The sequence below is a fragment of the Camelus ferus genome, chromosome 18, assembly GCF_009834535.1.
Source record: "Camelus ferus isolate YT-003-E chromosome 18, BCGSAC_Cfer_1.0, whole genome shotgun sequence".
NCBI classification, from domain to species: Eukaryota; Metazoa; Chordata; class Mammalia; order Artiodactyla; family Camelidae; genus Camelus; species Camelus ferus.
The window spans coordinates 33463535-33481489 of NC_045713.1; the positions used below are offsets into that span (position 1 = coordinate 33463535).

Genomic DNA, 17955 nt, shown 5'->3' on the forward strand with positions numbered 1-17955 from the left:
ATGACCGTTTTTCTCTCAAAGTTCTTGGTGGTCCGAGCGCATCAGGTGAGCAGGACACACATGGCTGCAAGTGGAAAGTCACATTTCACCACTATAAACGTGGAGCCAGCTCTGAGCCACGGGAAATCTCACTTAATGATACCTTTTTTTTCCCCCTTCTCTTTTTAAATGTCTAATAGTTTTTGCGCTTCTGGTTTTTATTTTATTTTGGCTTTAAGGTCAAGAGTGGGCTGAATGCTCTCCCAGTGCGGGTGGAGGCGGGGAGTGAGGGAGGTGGCAGAGAACTGTCATTTCTCTAATGACTTCACCTGAAGGGTACAAAGAGACACCTTTGCCAAGAGACTGCGGCAGCCAGCTGCCCCCATGGAGCAAAGTTTAAATACAAAACTAAGTGGCACCTCTGTTTAAGATCGGTTTATGTGAATAAGACGTTGGGGGCAAATGACCTGGAAGGAGAGCGTCTGTGATCTAGACACCTAATTGTCAGCATGAGTCCTTCCAGGTCCGGTTTTCAAAAATCACCTTGGGACTCTAACAGCCACTCTTGTCCCCCCTTGAATGGAAAACGGCCACCGTGTCCGGGCTTTCTGCCCTGGAGATGGAGGGGAGGGAGTGAGGGAATCAGCTCCGGGAACTGACAACCTGGGAAGTTTCTCGTGTCTCAAGGGGTGCAGACTTGGCCGTTGAAGGCGGGGGTCTGTTCTTCTAGCACAGACTCTGTCAGGGCCCGCTAAACGTGGGCCATGTGTGGTGGCCTTCCTGGCGAGGCAAGGCTGAGCTGAACCCCAAACTGAAAGGGAGCATTATGGCTTTTATAATGGAATGATGCAATGATTATACCAGCTTACAGGAGTTCTCAGCAGGTGCTTTTTGTTAATTGATAAAGAGCTAAGGCTCGTTTTTGATAGATAATATATATTTATTAAATGTATTAATGTGTGTTTTATAATGTACCTTTATCCTCCCCTGGCTGACTGTTGCATACTTATTAAAAAAAAAAACCGTTAAAAGACATTTCGAGACAATCAATGTGTACCATAAATGACTGTATATAAATATTACAAATTTAAAAGGTTGTAAAGCATGGGCGGATAGGTTTTATTTTCAAAATGCTGTTCTTAACACAAAAATAAAGGCTTTACTATCTACTTAAGACGTGTGGTAGCTTGTCAAAACAACCCAGTGCAACTGCTTGGCTCTCAGATCTGCCCGGAGGCTGTAGCACGTTGAACAGGGAAGTCTTGGTTAGCGGCAAACTGCAGAACAATGGAGGGTAATAAGTCATAAAATGAGGAGGTTTCTATTCTGCTTCAGGGCCTAGACAGCAAAAATTCTTTGTCATTGTCTGGGTTTAAGTGTCTTGTTGGGTTTGCAGTCAAAGTTAAGGGTCAGTCTCCTTGGGAAATGATCACAGGCAGTAATGTCTTTTTATGAAAAGACTACTCACCAGATAAATTTAAAACCCACTGCAGCGGTTTGGGACTTAATTTTAAATTTGGGTCTTTGCAAAGGTGGCCAAAAGTGGGAAACTGGTAACTAGAACATGGTAGCATCTCTCAGACTAGACAGAGTTCATTGTACATTTTAGCGGTGGTTGGTATAGAAGAGTACTGAAGCACTGCACAAATATGTGGGTGAAAGAATAAAACTGGGGGATAATACAGAAAGTTAAAACTAGTACTTTCTTAGGATAAACTGTTTGTCCCTAAAGCACGTTTGCAACAAATCCTATCTTGTGCGGGAAAGATTCTGTATTCTAATGCACCAAATCTAGTCGTTAGAGAAATCACAGTACAGAAAGCATAACGTGAACATTTCCTCTAGTGGGGGGCGGGGGGGGGTTGGGGGGTGGAGCACAGAGGGGAAAATATACCGACAGCTGTTAAGTTTGTGGAATCTTTGCTGCAGCCTCTTCCTCATCCTCCATTTTGCATTTCACTGCAAAGAAATGAAAGAAAAAGGATCAATTTACATGCCTAGACAGATTTGGCATCTGGAAACTGCAAACTCTGATACCCTGGAAGTCAGTTGCTTCGAAACCCGCTGAGAGCCTGGGATGGCTCTGGCCCCACGGATCCCCCAGGGAAGAACACAGGGCCATTGTGTTCCAAGGGCAGCACCTGAAGTTTCAAAACCACTTCACGTCATGTTCACAGGCCATTCTTAACTCAGTTCACAAGAAGGTCAGAGTGTGCTTTGCAGGTTGGGGGAACTGAAGGAAGTTTTACTAAAGATGATGACAGATTGGAGGCTCTCAACTCAATCCAATCTGTCACTACTCCCCCTGTCCCCCACCCAACACACACACACACCCGAAATTAAAAACTCAGAACAACACGGGTCAATATGAGGCCAGAAGAGAACCTTTTCTAGCCTTTCGTGGTCCAGGCAAGAGTGTGATCCGGCTGATTTCCTGAGTCGGCCAAAGAGGGCAGCTAGCTGAACACAGAGCCCGGCACTATTTGTGGGGGAAATTGTCCGAGCAGATAAAAGCCCATCCTCCCAAATATATGGAAACCCAGTCTTCCCCGGGTCGGGGGAGGGCCCACTTGGGAAGACCCCCTCTTTTAGTAAGTCTTTGCTTCTAGTGTCTTTGCCCCGATGTTAGTGCCCGAAGGGTGATTCAGAGCAAGGCTGCAGACTCCAGGTATCTGTGGAGAGCAGTGTTGGAGCAGAAAGGGGGGGGGGGGCGGGTGCTACCGTGTGGAGCAGAGCTTCCAATCAGCCTGACGACCGCCCAGGGAGGGACTGAGGGCACGTGCTGGCCGGGGAGCCCATCACCTGCAGGGCAGTGGGCTGAGGGCCTTCAGCAGTCTTCAGACGGCAGCTCCACAAAGACTTTCCGAGGATTCTTGCTCACGGTTTATTTAAAGACAGTCAGTCTCCAAGTCTTGGCTTCCTTGCGTGGATTTGCGGTTGTAGGGGTTCGCCCTCCTCCCTCTCTCCCCATCCTGATGTTGCCCAGGGTGTAAAAAAAAAAAAAAATTCCAGGCGCCAAACTAGGATGCCATGTGAAATGCTGGCATCCCTGAGTCTTCTATGTTTAATAACTTATCAAATTTTATCATGTATTTAATTGGCTTTGCAAACTACTAATAATTGTATTAGTAACTCAAACCAAAAACAAAATGTTTTTAACGCTTGGAGCCTCTGGTCACGGGAAATTTTTAAAGATTTTTTTCAACATATATACGTTTTTGTTCCATATATATGGAAGCTGTATAGGTAACCACAATGAAGACCCTAGATTCACCTAGACCTGTGGGTGCTGACGACGAATGAGCCGAGGATGCCCCACGCCTGGGAAGTGATCTCCCAGTATCCCGCTGGTCCATGATGTGATCCAGGATGTGAATGTTTAGCAACAGACGAGGGTGGCAGAGTTCTGATTTGCAACATTTGCCAATTTCCACAGCATGATGACATACCAGCCTGATGACATAATACAGAGGTAGAAAGGGGCACCCACAGCCAGATGGAGCAGCTCAGCACCTGGCTGCTCTGGATCCCCACAGGGAGGTGTGCAGGGAAACCTCAGGTACAAGATGCTTCTCCACGTGTGGTTGAGGGACCAGCAATGTTTGCATCAGTGGAAACCTGTTAAAAATGCAGATCCAGGCTCCCACCCCAGACCTGCAGAATCAAAACTGGGGGTGGAACCCAGCCATCCCTGGTTTTAACAAGCCCTCCAAGTGATCCTGATGGACACTAAATAAAGCTTGAGACTCACCCACTCCTGGTTTTCTACCCTGGCTGCATTTAAGAACCACCTGGGTAGCTTCTGAAGTCTCACTGGAACTCACTGCAGACATTCTGACGTAATTGGTCTGGGGCCCGCGCATCAGTATTTATTCCAGCTCCTGTGTGTTGCTAAGGTTCAGACAGGGCTGAGAAAACCAAACCGTGATTGGAGTCTCTTAAGGAAACATGAACACAGAGACCCCCAGAGCAGTTCGCAGGAGTCTCAGTGTTTCAAAATTTAAGCCATTTGAATGACATTCTTTCTGGCCCTACAACTGGCAGACAGATGCCCAAGGCTACTGGTAGTGTGGAAGGAGGAACTGGCAGATGGGAGGAATTCCCAGCGCTTGGGTTTTTAGTTCCTCAACCCTGCCTGAAGGAAAGATTCGCCTGCATGCCTTTCTTCTGTCTTAGTCTTTTAACCAATCCTGCAGTGCCTGAGACCCTCTTACTCACCCCTCCATTTTGACCTTGCCTGGGAAAAAGCCCTCATCTCCTTCAGATCTTACACAAAAATCTTGAGGGAGGAGAGTGGAAAGGGATGCTAGGAACATTCTTTCAACCTGGAGAGACAAGACACTAACTAGAGTTGGTGGACTGGAAAAAATGGTGATGTGAACCCCAGGATGCAATCACCTGGGACTTGGACACTCCCAGTGTCCCGCCCCATCCTAGCCAATCAAGTCAGAATCTCTGGAGGTGGGGACTGTCCGTTGGTGCAGCCACAGTGGAAAACGTATTATCAAGTGAAACTGCGTGTGCACGTTCCCCACAGTGCAGCATCCCACTCCTGTATCCATCCCCTGGACACGTGTACCGGCAGACAGAAGTAGGATGTTTGTGATAGCAGAAAGCTGGGAATGACCCAGATGTCCATCAACAGCTGACTGCATAAATAAGTCGTGGTTCACTTGAACAGCGGGTAGCAGGAGCGAACCCAAGCAAACCACAGCTACACCTGTCAGCTCAGATCAGCTTACAGTATTGAAGGAAAAGGTGCGAGGCACAGAATAATACACATTGTTTGATCCTATTTATAGCAAATCTAAATGTTGAGGAGTGCACATAAAGACAAAAAGAACTCTAAAGGAAAGCAAGAGAACGAATATCACAAAAGTTAGGCTTCATGGAGGCTGGGGGAGCCTTACACTGTGAGCCACTTCCTTTACTGGAATGGCGGTTACATGAGAGTTTGCTTTATAGTTGTATGTGTTTTCTGGTCACTATTGTATGTATATTTCACCCCCACTCCCACAAAACAATAAGGTAAGAAGAAATAAAGATGGTAGTATATTACTTGAAATTACAAAGTCAACTAATAAAGGAACAGAAACGAGCAATTTAACTCTTTTGGGAGGGTGGGGATGGGATGTAGGTGAACTAATCTTCATCTGTCACAACAGGAAATCAGGAGACGATGTCTAAAATCTCACCTGTCTGTTAGAGAGGCAGAAGTAACCACTGGGAGAAACAGCTAAGAGCCCAACGTGGTCTCCATGGAGGAGGGGACAGAGATGGTGCTCATTCTGCCCTCCTGTTCTAGCCTGTGTAGCCGTAACCATGGGAACCACGTGCAAGGAGTACTCTGCTAAAAATCAGATAAAGCCTCTCCTCGGTGGTGTTCCTCCTCCTGGTCTTGGCAGAACAGAGCCTTGCACAGGTAGGTTACTCAGTAAAAGGAGGGAGCAAGGGAGGAGGCAGCAGGAGGAGCCGGCAGCGATGACTGAATGAAAGACCCCGGTTTCCACCTTAGTTTAGAGACGTCGTGATCGGCTTCCAGCACCAACAGACGGCTGCCTCTGTGCCCCTGTGCTGTCCTTGTCCCCCATGGCAGGCTGGTGCGCAGCCAGTTCCAGAAAGGCCTGAGAGAGTGGAAAATCCCGGAGAGATGCGCCAGCCCTTCAGCTTCAATTAAAGGCAGAGTGACAAGGAAGGCCCTGCATACTAATGAGACCCGCTTTGGCTCTCCTCCTCTTGAGGAGATGCCCTGCTGCTCCAGTTGGTAGGGGAGCTGAGGACCCCGGACATTATTACAGAAGCTGCCTAAGGCTCAGGATGTAGGGAGGAAATGCATGGGCCACAGGGTAATTTAGCTACTCATGCGGTGTTGTCCAGATGTGGCCACAGCACAAAGGATCACCCGGGGCAAAAATACAGATTCCGGGGCCGCACCCCAGACCTTGAGAAACAGAATCTTGAGGAGTGAGGCCATGGAATCAACATCCCCACCTCTGTGTTTCGGGTGCCCCTTCTGATGCGACAAGTTTGGGAAGGTATGCTGCATCACTGCATCAGTCCACCGTGGCTCAGTGCCTGTTTCCCGAGGGCCCACGTGTGACAAGGGCCCTGCCTCCTCCGGGCCTGGGAGGGACGTACGAGACCAGGCCTGCAAGGGGCTCAGCCCTGAGTCTGATCCAGAGGAGCGTGCACCGCCTCCTAGCTAACCCCACTGTTCTTAGGACGTGGTCTTTGACCCCAGGGCGCTCACAGTCCAGAGGGGGAGGCAGAAAAATGAACAGGGAATGAGAAGAACCAAGAGATGCTCCCACACCAAAGAAAGAAGCTGCTTCAATAAATGTTCATCCACCACACAGAGATGGGTCCTGAGGTTCCAGAGAGGAAACTGGTTCACACTCTCAAGTCAGCAATATATAATATGTATAGCCTTAAAATATTATTTTTCAAATCCAGTTAGCACCTAGTTTTTTGGCTTCCAGAAGAATAATAAGACAAAGACTTCTATGAGCCCCTCACACACATGAAGGGGCAGTGAGGTAAGTGCAGTAATTTTCCCGGCTGGTACGCATGAGAAGTCTAAGGCACCCGGGTTATGTAACGGGCCTGGGGTCACGCTGCAGGCTGTCTGGCTTCTGCATTCATGCCCTTAACCTCTATAGGGTCTCTCTCCCCCAGGGAGATGCAGGTTTCTTTGATAAAGATGCAACAAAAGATGGTGCTTTTGTTGCTCTCGCATTACTTCCCACACAAACAGTTTGGGAACAACCAAGATGCCCAACAATTGGGGAAGGATTAGGTACCTGATCATTTATAAACTTGATAAAATATAATGAAGCCATTGCAAAGTTTGAAGGAACAGGGAGAAATGTCGAGGGCGAAATACAGTGGAAATGACAAAATTCCTGTAAATTTTGATGATGCAAATTTGCAATTGCTCCACACCACAAGTTAGCAAGGGAGACACTGTGACTTCTGTCTGGGGGTGTCAGAAGTCAGCCACAATGATGGCTCTCAAGGTAAAGCAGAAGCTAGGTTCTTTCTGTTATCTCTGCCCCTTTCCACCTCTTGCCTTTCTGGAAAAGAAAAAAATTTTTTAAAACAAATGACTCCTATTTTACATTTATTCCTGAGTGAGATGTTCATAGCATATCCTTTAAATGTAACTGCCCTGTAAAAAAAAAAATTACATTCATAACTAAGTTGTGGCCCAGTTTCAACTGTTAAAAAAAAAAAAACTAAACATGGATAAAACGATTGAAAAGAAATGAGTGAATTTTTGTTCTTCCAAATGTCTAGAATATAGGTGCGTTGCTACACCACTGGGAAGAACCTTCTAAAAGAATTGTCAGAAACTATATCAGACAGAACAAAAACAGACTGGCAGGGAAATCAACACATACACAGTGTTACTGCGATCAGCCAGCGTGCAGAGGTGGAGAAAGACAGGGAGGAGGAGAGGTTAGGAGCTGGGGAGTCGTGGAGGAGCTGGTCTCCTGGGATCAGCACACCTGATGCTGGGAGACCGCGGGGGAGGCATCCACTCAAAGGTGAAGTTGCACTAGTAGAGGTGACCATTAAAAAAAAATTAATGAAATGTGCACTAGGAATAGTTTCTGATCAGAGAAATGCTAGAAAAAGAATGTTTCCCCCTCAAGTTTGCTTGCTCACGGAAGGGCAGACTTTGGAGTCAGGCAGATCCAGTGTTCGAATCCTGGCTCTACCATCTAAATAGGTGGGTGACCCCACCCATAGCCTCAATTTCCTCATTTGAACTGTAAGTAAAATAATCTTGACCTCACAGAGTCCTTATGTAGATTAGTGAGACAATGTATCTAAAGCACGGGTGCGGGGCTTGACACATAGTAGCTACTCAACAAACGTGACTTCTTTTCCCCAAAGTGCCCTGTAGCAATACAAGCTGAAATGCTGCTAAAGAGCTCACTTAGCATCTTTTAAAATTCCTAACATGTTACTCATCTGAAAGTTATGTATCTGGCAAGATCAGCTGTCAAACACAGCCAAGACCTCGAAAGTATGCGGAAGAAGCCAGCGTAGATATTTTGGAATGTGTGCCCCGAACTCTGGTGCTTCAGTCACAGGCGAAGCCTCTGAGCCCTCTCAGAGCTCATGTGCTCATTCTGAAGACATCATTCTGGCAAGCTGAGCTACCAGAAAGCCTCAGAGCAGAACTGAGTTTAGGAATGAAACAGCATCCTGATGGCTGGGTAAGCACATTAAAAGGTGTGCACCAGGAAAATGAAACCACAGTGAGACAGCCACTACACAGCCACCAGGATGTTACAATGAAGAAGGTTCATCACACTAAGCGTTGACAAGGATGCAGAGCAACTGAACGGTCCTGCATCACTAGTGGCCATGTGAAACGGTGCCACCACTTTAGAAAATGACTTTGGCAGTATCTTCCAAAATTAAATACATGTACATCCTCTCAGGCCCATCAGTTCCACCCCTGGGTAATCTGCAACCGAGGTTGAGTATTTTATATCTACCTAAAAACACATAAGAGAATGTTCATAAAAACTGGGCACAGCCCAAGTGGCCACCAAGAAGTGAATGGGTATACAAATTGTGATACTGTTCACAGGAAAGAACACAACACATCAACAAAAAAGAACAAACTACTGCTGCCCTCCACAATCTGATAGAATCTCCCAGACATAATGTTCAGCAAAAGGAGCCAGCCAGAGGATCCAGACTGAGTTCCCATTTATATGAAGTTTGAGGATAAGCAAAACTATTCTATGGTGATAGAAATCCAAATAGAGTTTGCCTTGGGGTCAGCTGCTGCCTGGGCGGGGGTGCGAGGGAGCCGCCTGGGATGCGGGACCTGCTCTTCACCTGGATCGAGGCGCTGGTGACATGGTGTGTACATACAGAGTTCACCCAGCTGTACACTCGGAAGCTGTGCACCCTGCTGTCTCTCAAGTTTTATCTCAATAAAAAATAAAAATCAAATTGGAAAACGAGGAGGAACAGAACAAGCATCAAAACCTGAGGACCTTTTAAATTAGATCCAGGGCAGAGTCTTAGGTACCTCGGCAGTCCCCGAGGACTCCACGCTTGCAATAGATTATTAACAATATCACATAATTAATTAGAAAATTTGCATTTACTGAATGCTGGACACTATGCTCAGGGCTTTACATGCATTTATCATCTTATTTAATCTCTCTAGCCACTCTGGGAGGTAGATACTATCATTATTTCCATTTACAGATGAGAAAGTTAAGGCTCAGAGACACTAAGCAACTTTCCCAAGGTCACAGAGCTAAGTAAATGGCTATGCCAAGACTCAAAGCCTGGTCTGTCTGAATCCAAAATCCATGGTCTTACCATCATGTCATAGCAATGTAGAGTAAGAATGGGAGTCCCTGATCGCCACCCAGAATAATCCAGTGGAGGTCAAAGTCATGTGCCACAATTTCCAATTAAGAAGGCAGGGGAGTGAACACTATGTATCACCAAGGTTTTACTTCTTTTCTGTTTTACTGGACTGAATCTTTAAAATAGGATTATTTTTCAAATATAAAAGCAGTTCATAGTCATTATAAAAAATCTGAAGCATATAGAAAAAAATATGAAAAAACTCAATGTGTCCCCATTAAAAGAATACATCACAGAAGATTTTTCTTTCTAAAAGGAAATAAATATTAGAGGATGTGGAGAAAAGGGAACCCTGCTACACTGTTGGTGGGAATGTAAATTGGTGCAGCCACTATGAAGAACGGTATGGAGCATTGAAACTAAAAATAGAGTTACCATATGATCTGGCAATTCCACTCCTGGGCGTATATCTGGAAAAGATAAGAACTCTAACTCAAAAAGATACATGCACCCCAATGTTCATAGCAGCACTATTTACAATAGCAAAGACATGGAAGCAACCTGTGTCCACCAAAAGGTGTATGGATTAAGAAGATGTGGTATATACATACAATGGAATACTACTCAGCCATAAAAAGGAATGAAATAATGCCACTTGCAGCAACATGGATGGATCTAGAGATTATCATACTAAGTGAAATAAGTCAGACAGGGAAAGACAAATATCATATGATATCATTTATATGTAGAAACTAAAAAAAATGATGCAAATGAACTTATATACAAAACAGAAATAGGCTCACTGACATAGAAAACAAACTTATGGTTACTGAAGAGGGGGGATATATTAGAAATTTGAGATTAGCAGATACACAGTACTATCTATAGAACAGATAAACAACAAGGGCCTACTGTATAGCACAGGGAACTATATTCAATATCTTGTAATAACCTATAATGGGAAAGAATCTGAAAAGGAATATATACATATATATATACACACACACATATATATACATACACACACACACATATATATATCTGAATTACTTCACTGTATACCTGAAATATTGTAAATCAACTATACTTCAACAAATTTTAAAAAAGAAAAAGAAATGTTGACGTTCGGGGGTAAATGTCAGTAGTGTGGTAAGTTGACCTCCCTTCCTCCACAGTGCCAGATGTTGGGTTACATTATTTTGAGGAAATCTGAGCCAACTTGGAAGCCACAAGGCACTGGGGCGGGTTTGACAGTCCTGAATGTGCAGTAATTACCATTGTTGGCTTCTAAACAGTGTTACTAAAGTAACCTCAGGGCGAAGTCTCCTTGAAAGCAGCATTTCAAATGGAAACATTTGGTGCTGGAAGTGACATCAGTATACTGAGACAGAAACATGGGGATTATCAAATTTTGACCCTCCTGGAAAAGACCTTGAGTCCTGGAAGGGGAGATATTTAATTTAAAAACTTGTTTTTCATAGACAGCAGAAATGGAGGCTCCAACAGGGAAAGGAGCAGGGCCATCGGAGCAGAGCTTGGTTGTTCTAAGAGCACACCTTCTGGAACCAGAGCGATTTGGTTTTGAATTCCACCATCATTCACCACCTGGGTGCCCTGAGCAAGTCTATTAAACCTCTTTGAAGCCTCAGCTCCCTCACCCATGAAACACAGACAGTTAGACCTTCTTCTCGGTGGCGTGCAAGGGTGAAATGAAACGGTACCTGTTGCCTGGCATGTCGTAAATGCTCAATGAAATTACTTCTTAGTCATACAGGTAACACGGTGACTGTAGAAAAACTGGAAAGTATGCTTTTTTAAAACAAATATTTGAAAACATTTTCTTCAAATCACGGAGGTGAGTTTTATGTGCTACTCACATGTGTTTATATATTTCTTAGTATTTTCTTTCTACATCTGAATTTACGAGGGAAGCTCCATTTCGCATTTAGCATCCAGACTGGAGATTTAGCACAGCAGTTTAAACAGCCACCATCTCATACACTAGGCTGTCTTTTGAAATTCTGTGTCTTCAAAAGCCTAATGAGTCAGGGGTGTGAATGAACACAGACGAACCCTGTCAGCCGTGTCTTATGACTTTTTTATTTATCTCTGCATTCTCAGCTGCTGCTGCCAAGACTGAACCTTCAGAAATATCCCAGGCATTTTGAATGAGCTTGGGGTATAAACAGTTCTCATCCAGTTCAGACTGGCAGAAGCTCTGTATATTAAACGCTGCCTTTACATGAAATGGAAACAGATCCTCCAGTTTATTTTTAAACAGCTCCTCTGGGAGTATAACAAGTTAATAAGGAATTGAGAAATTATTTTAATCTGTACTTAGGGACTGGGGTGGAATTCACTCAGCATTTTGGTGGTTGGTCCAGAACCCGAGGCAGACAGGGATCCAGTCAAGAAACCCCAAGGACTGAGAAGCCAAATGTATCAAACATTAAGGAGAAGAAGGGAAGGAGATGGGAGGTCACATTCCAAGAGTTTCAACCATAGAGTTTTTTCTAATAGGAAGCGCCCCGGTAAACTGAAAAGAAAATCTGAATATTTTCAAGCCCTGACGTTGGTGAGAAACATACTAATCCCCAAACAAAATGACTTTTTAGAAAGGATCACTCATGTCACCTGCATCATTTTTACCCCACAGCTGTCTCCTAAATCCATCCACATCTCTCCATTCCCACTGCCATCAGGTCATCTGATCCATCCTCCGCCTGCAGCCACGCTCATCTTCATGAAACCCACTAAAATGCTTTGAGGACTCCCTGCTGCCCTCAGGATCAAGTCCAAAGACCTTAACCAGGCCCCCGTGGCCACCGCTCTCCCCCTGCTCCCGGTCACCTTGCATCCTGCTTTCACCACTCGGACCTTCTTTCAGTCCCTCTTCCAGGCTCAGGTCTTTGCCTCCATCCTTCCTTCATCCGGAAATCCCTCCCTGCCACTCACGGCTAGTTAATTTCTGCTCCAGTCTCTCGTGGCATCTTGAGCTTCTTCAAATCACTCATCAGAGTCTGTATCACAGATTCGTGTCTTTACTGGAATGGCATCTGGCTTCCCCACCGAGGCTTGAAGCTTCCAGTAGAGCCAAGTGTTGGTTAATGGCTTTCACTGAACTCCCAGCATCTGGCAAGTCCCATCCTGAGCCCAGAGCAGGCACTCAGTCAATCTTTGTTGAACCGGTGAATGAAACCCTACTTTAGCTTCCTTTGGAAGCCCCGAGGCCTTTCTCTCTTAGCCTCCAGACTGTCAAAAGGACACACTTCTTTTCCAGCAATATAAGAGATGCTCCAGTTCAGTGAGGGTGTCCAGGCTTTAGAATCAGAGAGGCAAGTGCTTGCATCTGGGCTGCAGCATTCACTAGGAGCACCCCCTTGGTCTAGTTGCTAACCCTCTCAAAGCTTGTTTCCTCACCTATAAAACTGGCTTCCTGGGGGAGCTTACTGCACAGGGTAATCTTGATATTTAAATCCCTTAACTGAGATCACATACCAAAATCCACCAGAAGAGTGCCTGGCACACTACAGATGCAACAGATACTACTTTAATAAATGGCAGTCCTTGTCTGGATTTGAACCACTGCTGACCTGGTTTCCTAGGCAAAATATAACAAAATATAGGCTGGGAGCCTTCTGCCTTCCTTCGCCTGCACCTATTGTATGTTTGTTGACTCAAGACCTGAAATGACGAATGTGACAGGCAAAGCCATGCACTCACGGAGCTAATCTATATTTGAATTAAAAGATAAGTGTTTTCAACATGTGAACAATGTCTTCAGTAGTTCCATGGATTGAGTTAAACCCTCTGACAGCCATTGCTAGGATATGATCCTAAGAAACTAATCTTAAATACATACAGAGATTTAGGAAGGCAGACATTTATTTGCTGTGTGATTGCGAAATGCTTCTCTTTGGCTGGTGAGAGAAACTAATGTCTACTCGTTAAGATAGCAATTCCCAGGCTGACAGGGAAGGCCTGAATGTCATCCCGCCATTTCCTCAAGGGTGCATCGCTCCACCTCTGCTGCCTGTTCCAACAGTAACAACAATGATGACAATAATCATAAGTACTATTTATTGAGTTCTTACAATATGTCAAGTGTTGTTCGAGGCCCTATATGCCTACATCGTCTTTAATCTTCAAGACAACTCTATGAAGATTCTATTATCCCCAGTTTTCAGATGAGAACACTGAGGCTCAGAAAGGTTAGTGACTTTTCAAAGATGAAAATGCCATTTGCTTGTCCCTGTTCTGCTTTTAAGGAGACCACCTCAGAGTCTGAATTAAATGATTAATGTTTTCAATATGTAAAAGTATCTTGGATAGCTGCACAAATGAATTACTCTCTTAGGAATGAAGGCAGGCGGGGCAGCAATGTTTGTAATAGCGAAACTGAGAAGTGTCCGATAGGAAAAATAAACTAAATTATGTAGCTAATCATTTGTAAAAGAAGTTTATAATATAGGGGGATACATTTATAATATAAAGTTAGGTGAATAAAAAGGGGATACATGAAAATAACTGCTTTGGAGCACAATCTCACTGATGTAAAATTAAAGGTAGAGGTGCATTTTCAAAAAGATTGGCAAGAAAGATGACAACTGGAAGTTCAAGGGACCCAGAATAGCCAAAACCACTTTGGAAAAAAAAAAAAGTTGGAGGACTCACACTTCCCAATTTAAAAACTTACTATAAAGCAACAGTAAATGAGACTGAGTGGTACTGGCACAAAGATAGACAAGTCTATCAATGAGATAGACTTGAAAGTCCAGAAATAAACTGTTACATTTATTTATTCATTTATTTATTACATTTAAGGTCAATTCATTTTCAACAAGGGTGCCAAGATCATTTGATAGTCTCGTCAACAAATGCTGCTGGACAACTGGAATCCACATGCAAAAGGATGAAGGCCGACCATTACCTCACACCACATACTAAGAGTAACTCAAAATGAGTCAGAGACCTGCATGAAAGCTCTAACTCTATAAAACTCTTAGGAAAAAAAATGAGTAAATCTTCATGATCTTTGAGTATATCTAGATCCTGCTTTCTCCCTAAAAGGATTTCAGATAATTTACAACAAAATATAGTTAATAAAAATAGAAAAAAAAAACCCAAGTCTGAAGAGAAATGGAGAATTTAGATATGCTAACCAGGAAAAGTCAATAAGTTGACATCAATGAGCTTTAAACTGAACTCTGAGCTTCCTGGCAGACAAGGCAAAAAGGAAGAGTTAGGGAAGAAGTAAACTATTTCCCCAAGGGGAGCTACATTTTTTCCTGGCACCATTTGCTGGATCATATTTCTCATATGGTGATTTATTTTTTCTGAAATGATTTAATGAGCCATGACCCAGGAATTCTACTCCTAGGTACTCCTAGGTATCTACCAAGAATGTTCATAGCAGTTATATTCATAGTAGCCCCAAATTGGAAACAACTCAAATATCCATCAACAGTAAAATGGATAAACAACTGCTGTATATTCATACAATGGAATACTACACCATCAGTGAAAAAGAACAAATTCATTGATATAACCCAGATGATTGAATTACACAAAATGTGGAGTGAGGAAGGCAGATATGAAAGAGAACATACTATATGATTTTATTTAAATAACAATCAAAAACCAGATAAAATTAGTCAAGGATGACAGAAACCAAAACAGTGATTACTTAGGGAGGTAGGGAGGTGAGAGGCTGGGAAGATGAGCTGGGGTGGGGTGGACTGACTGGACTGGAGCATGGGGGAGCCTTCAAGGAACAGTGGAAATGTTCTGTATCTTGACCTAAAACTTGTTGGTGGTTTCATGGGTTTATGCATATGTAAAAATTCACCAAGCTGTATACTGAGGATTTATAAACATTAGGAATGTCAAACCTCAATTAAAATAAAAAACTTTTTAAATTAAAAAAAAAGAAGGATTTAATGGAGTTTGACCCAAACAGCATTTTTACGGATGATCCTGAAGTACATTTAATAAGGCGAATTCCTAGAGCAACCTTGGTTTTATAAGCCAAAGATATACCACCTTGGCAAATTCTGGTTATATCCAAGATCATAAGATCCAGTTTCATAATCTGCTCTAATACAGTAGCTTTCATAACTGCCACCTATGATAAAAAATACATTTCATGTTACTTTTACAATACACAAGCACACATTCCCCACCCCCGAAATTCACTGAACAGCATTTCCCTTACTCTATAAGAAATACAGGCTATATTCTATCTCTATTGTATTCCATTTTTTCTTTCAGTTTTATTGGTATATAATTGATGTACAGCACTGTATAAGTTTAAGGTGTACAGCATAAAGATCTGATTTGCCTACATTATGAAATGATGACCACAGTAAGCTTAGTGACCGTCCCTCATCTCATATAGATACAAAATTAAAGAAATAGAAAAGTTCTTTTTCCTTGTGATGAGAACACTTAGGATTTACCCTCTTAATGACTTTCATATAAAATATACAGCAGAGACAACATTGTAAATTGACTATACTTCAGTAAAAATATACATGTACAAACATATACAGCAGTGTTCATTATCTTTATCATATTGTACATTACATTCCTAAGTATTTACTTATCTTATAAATGGAAGTTTGTATCTTTGGTCTGCCTTCATCCAGCTGCCCCCTCCCCACCTCTTGCCTCTAGTAACCACAAATGTGATCTCTTTTCTAAGAGTTTTTGTATTTTATTTTGTCTTTGAAGTATAATTGACCTACAACACTGTTAGTTCTTGTTACACAACATAGTGAGTCCATATTCTATACATTTCAAAATGATCACAAGTCCAGTTGCAATCTGTCACTATACAAATATACTACATAATTATTGATACTACATAATTATATTCCCCAAGCTGTACACTTCATACCCCTGACTCATTTGTTTTGCAACTGGAAGTTTGTACCTCATCATTTCTTTCCTCCTTGTAACCCCTGCCCCTCTGGCAACCACCTGTTTGTTCTCTGTATCTATGATTTTGTTTCTGTTTTGTTATTTTTTTTATTCCACATATAAGTGAAATTGTATTTAGCATAATACCTTGAGGTCCATCCATGTTGCTGCAAATGCCAATATTCTTTTTTATGACTGTGTAGTATTCCTCTCTGTGTGCGCACGTATGTGTGTATGTATCACATCTTCTTTACCTATTTATCTATTAATGGGCACTTAGGTTGTTTCCATATCTTGACTATTGTAAATAATACTGCAATGAACATGGGGGTGCATATATCCTTCCTAATTAGTGTTTTCACTTTCTTCAGATAAATACCCAGGTGTGGATTCTATTTTTAGTTTTTAGTTATTTTTAGTTTTTTGAGGAACCTCCATATTGTTTTCCATAGGGGCTGCACCAATTTACGTTCTCACCAACAGTGCAGGAGGGTTCTCTTTTCTGCACATCCCCGCCAACACTTATTAGTTGCTATCTTTTTGATAATAGCCATTTTGACACATGTGAGCTGACACCTCATTGTGGTTCTGATTTGCATTTCACTGATAATTAGTGATGTTGAGCATCTTTTCATGTACCTGTTGGTCATCTGTATGTCTTCTTTGGAAAAATGTCTATTCAGAATCTCTGCCCATTTTGGGGGGGGGGTAATTTATATATTTTTAAAACATTTTTTATTGAGTTATAGTCATTTTACAATGTTGTGTCAAATTTCAGTGTAGAGCACAATTTTTCAGTTATACATGAACATACATATATTCATTGTCACATTTTTTTTCTCTGTGAGCTACCACAAGATCTTGTATATATTTCCCTGTGCTATGCAGTATAATCTTGTTTATCTATTATACATACACCTGTCAGTATCTACAAATTTTGAACTCCCAGTCTATCCTTTCCCACCCCCTTCTCCCTTGGCAACCACAAGTTTGTATTCTATGTCTATGAGTCTGTTTCTGTTTTGTATTTGTTTTTTGTTTGTTTGTTTTTTTTAGATTCCACATATGAGCGATCTCATTTGGTACTTTTCTTTCTCTTTCTGGATTATTTCACTTAGAATGACATTCTCCAGGAACATTCAAGTTGCTGCAAATGGCATTATGTTGTCAGCTTTTATGGCTGAATGGTATTCCATTGTATAAATATACCACATCTTCTTTATCCAGTCATCTGTTGGTGGACATTTAGGCTGTTTCCACGTCTTGGCTATTGTAAATAGTGCTGCTATGAACATTGGGGTGCAGGTGTCATTTTGAAGTAGGATTCCTTCTGGATATATGCCCAGGAGCGGGATTCCTGGGTCATATGGTAAGTCTATTCCTAGTCTTTTGAGGAATCTCCATACTGTTTTCCACAGTGGCTGCACCAAACTGCACTCCCACCAGCAGTGCAGGAGGGTTTCCTTTTCTCCACAGCCTCTCCAGCATTTGTCATTTGTGGACTTTTGAATCATGACCATTCTGACTGGTGTGAGGTGATACCTCATTGCAGTTTTGATTTGTATTTCTCTGATAATTAGTGATACTGAGCATTTTTTCACGTGCCTATTGGTCATTTGTATTTCTTCCTTGGAGAATTGCTTGTTTAGGTCTTCTGCCCATTTTTGGATTAGGTTGTTTGTTTTTTTCTTATTAAGTCATATGAGCTGC

General features: G+C 42.7%; 1 protein-coding gene across 2 annotated transcripts in view; it reads right to left on the reverse strand.

Annotated features, from left to right (window-relative positions):
• Positions 1 to 900: 900 nt before the first annotated feature.
• The window catches only part of IQCK (IQ motif containing K), a 110479-nt gene continuing 93424 nt past the window's right edge, over positions 901 to 17955 (reverse strand). The window contains exons 9-10 of one of the 2 annotated variants that reach the window (XM_032460942.1): positions 1874 to 1938; positions 901 to 1256 (exon numbers count right to left, since the gene is read on the reverse strand). In XM_032460942.1, coding sequence (XP_032316833.1) covers positions 1883 to 1938 — 56 coding nt within the window. In that variant the 3' untranslated portion in view covers positions 901 to 1256; positions 1874 to 1882. Of the gene's footprint in view, positions 1939 to 17955 lie in introns of both variants that reach the window. The other variant, XM_032460941.1, reaches the window with a different exon arrangement.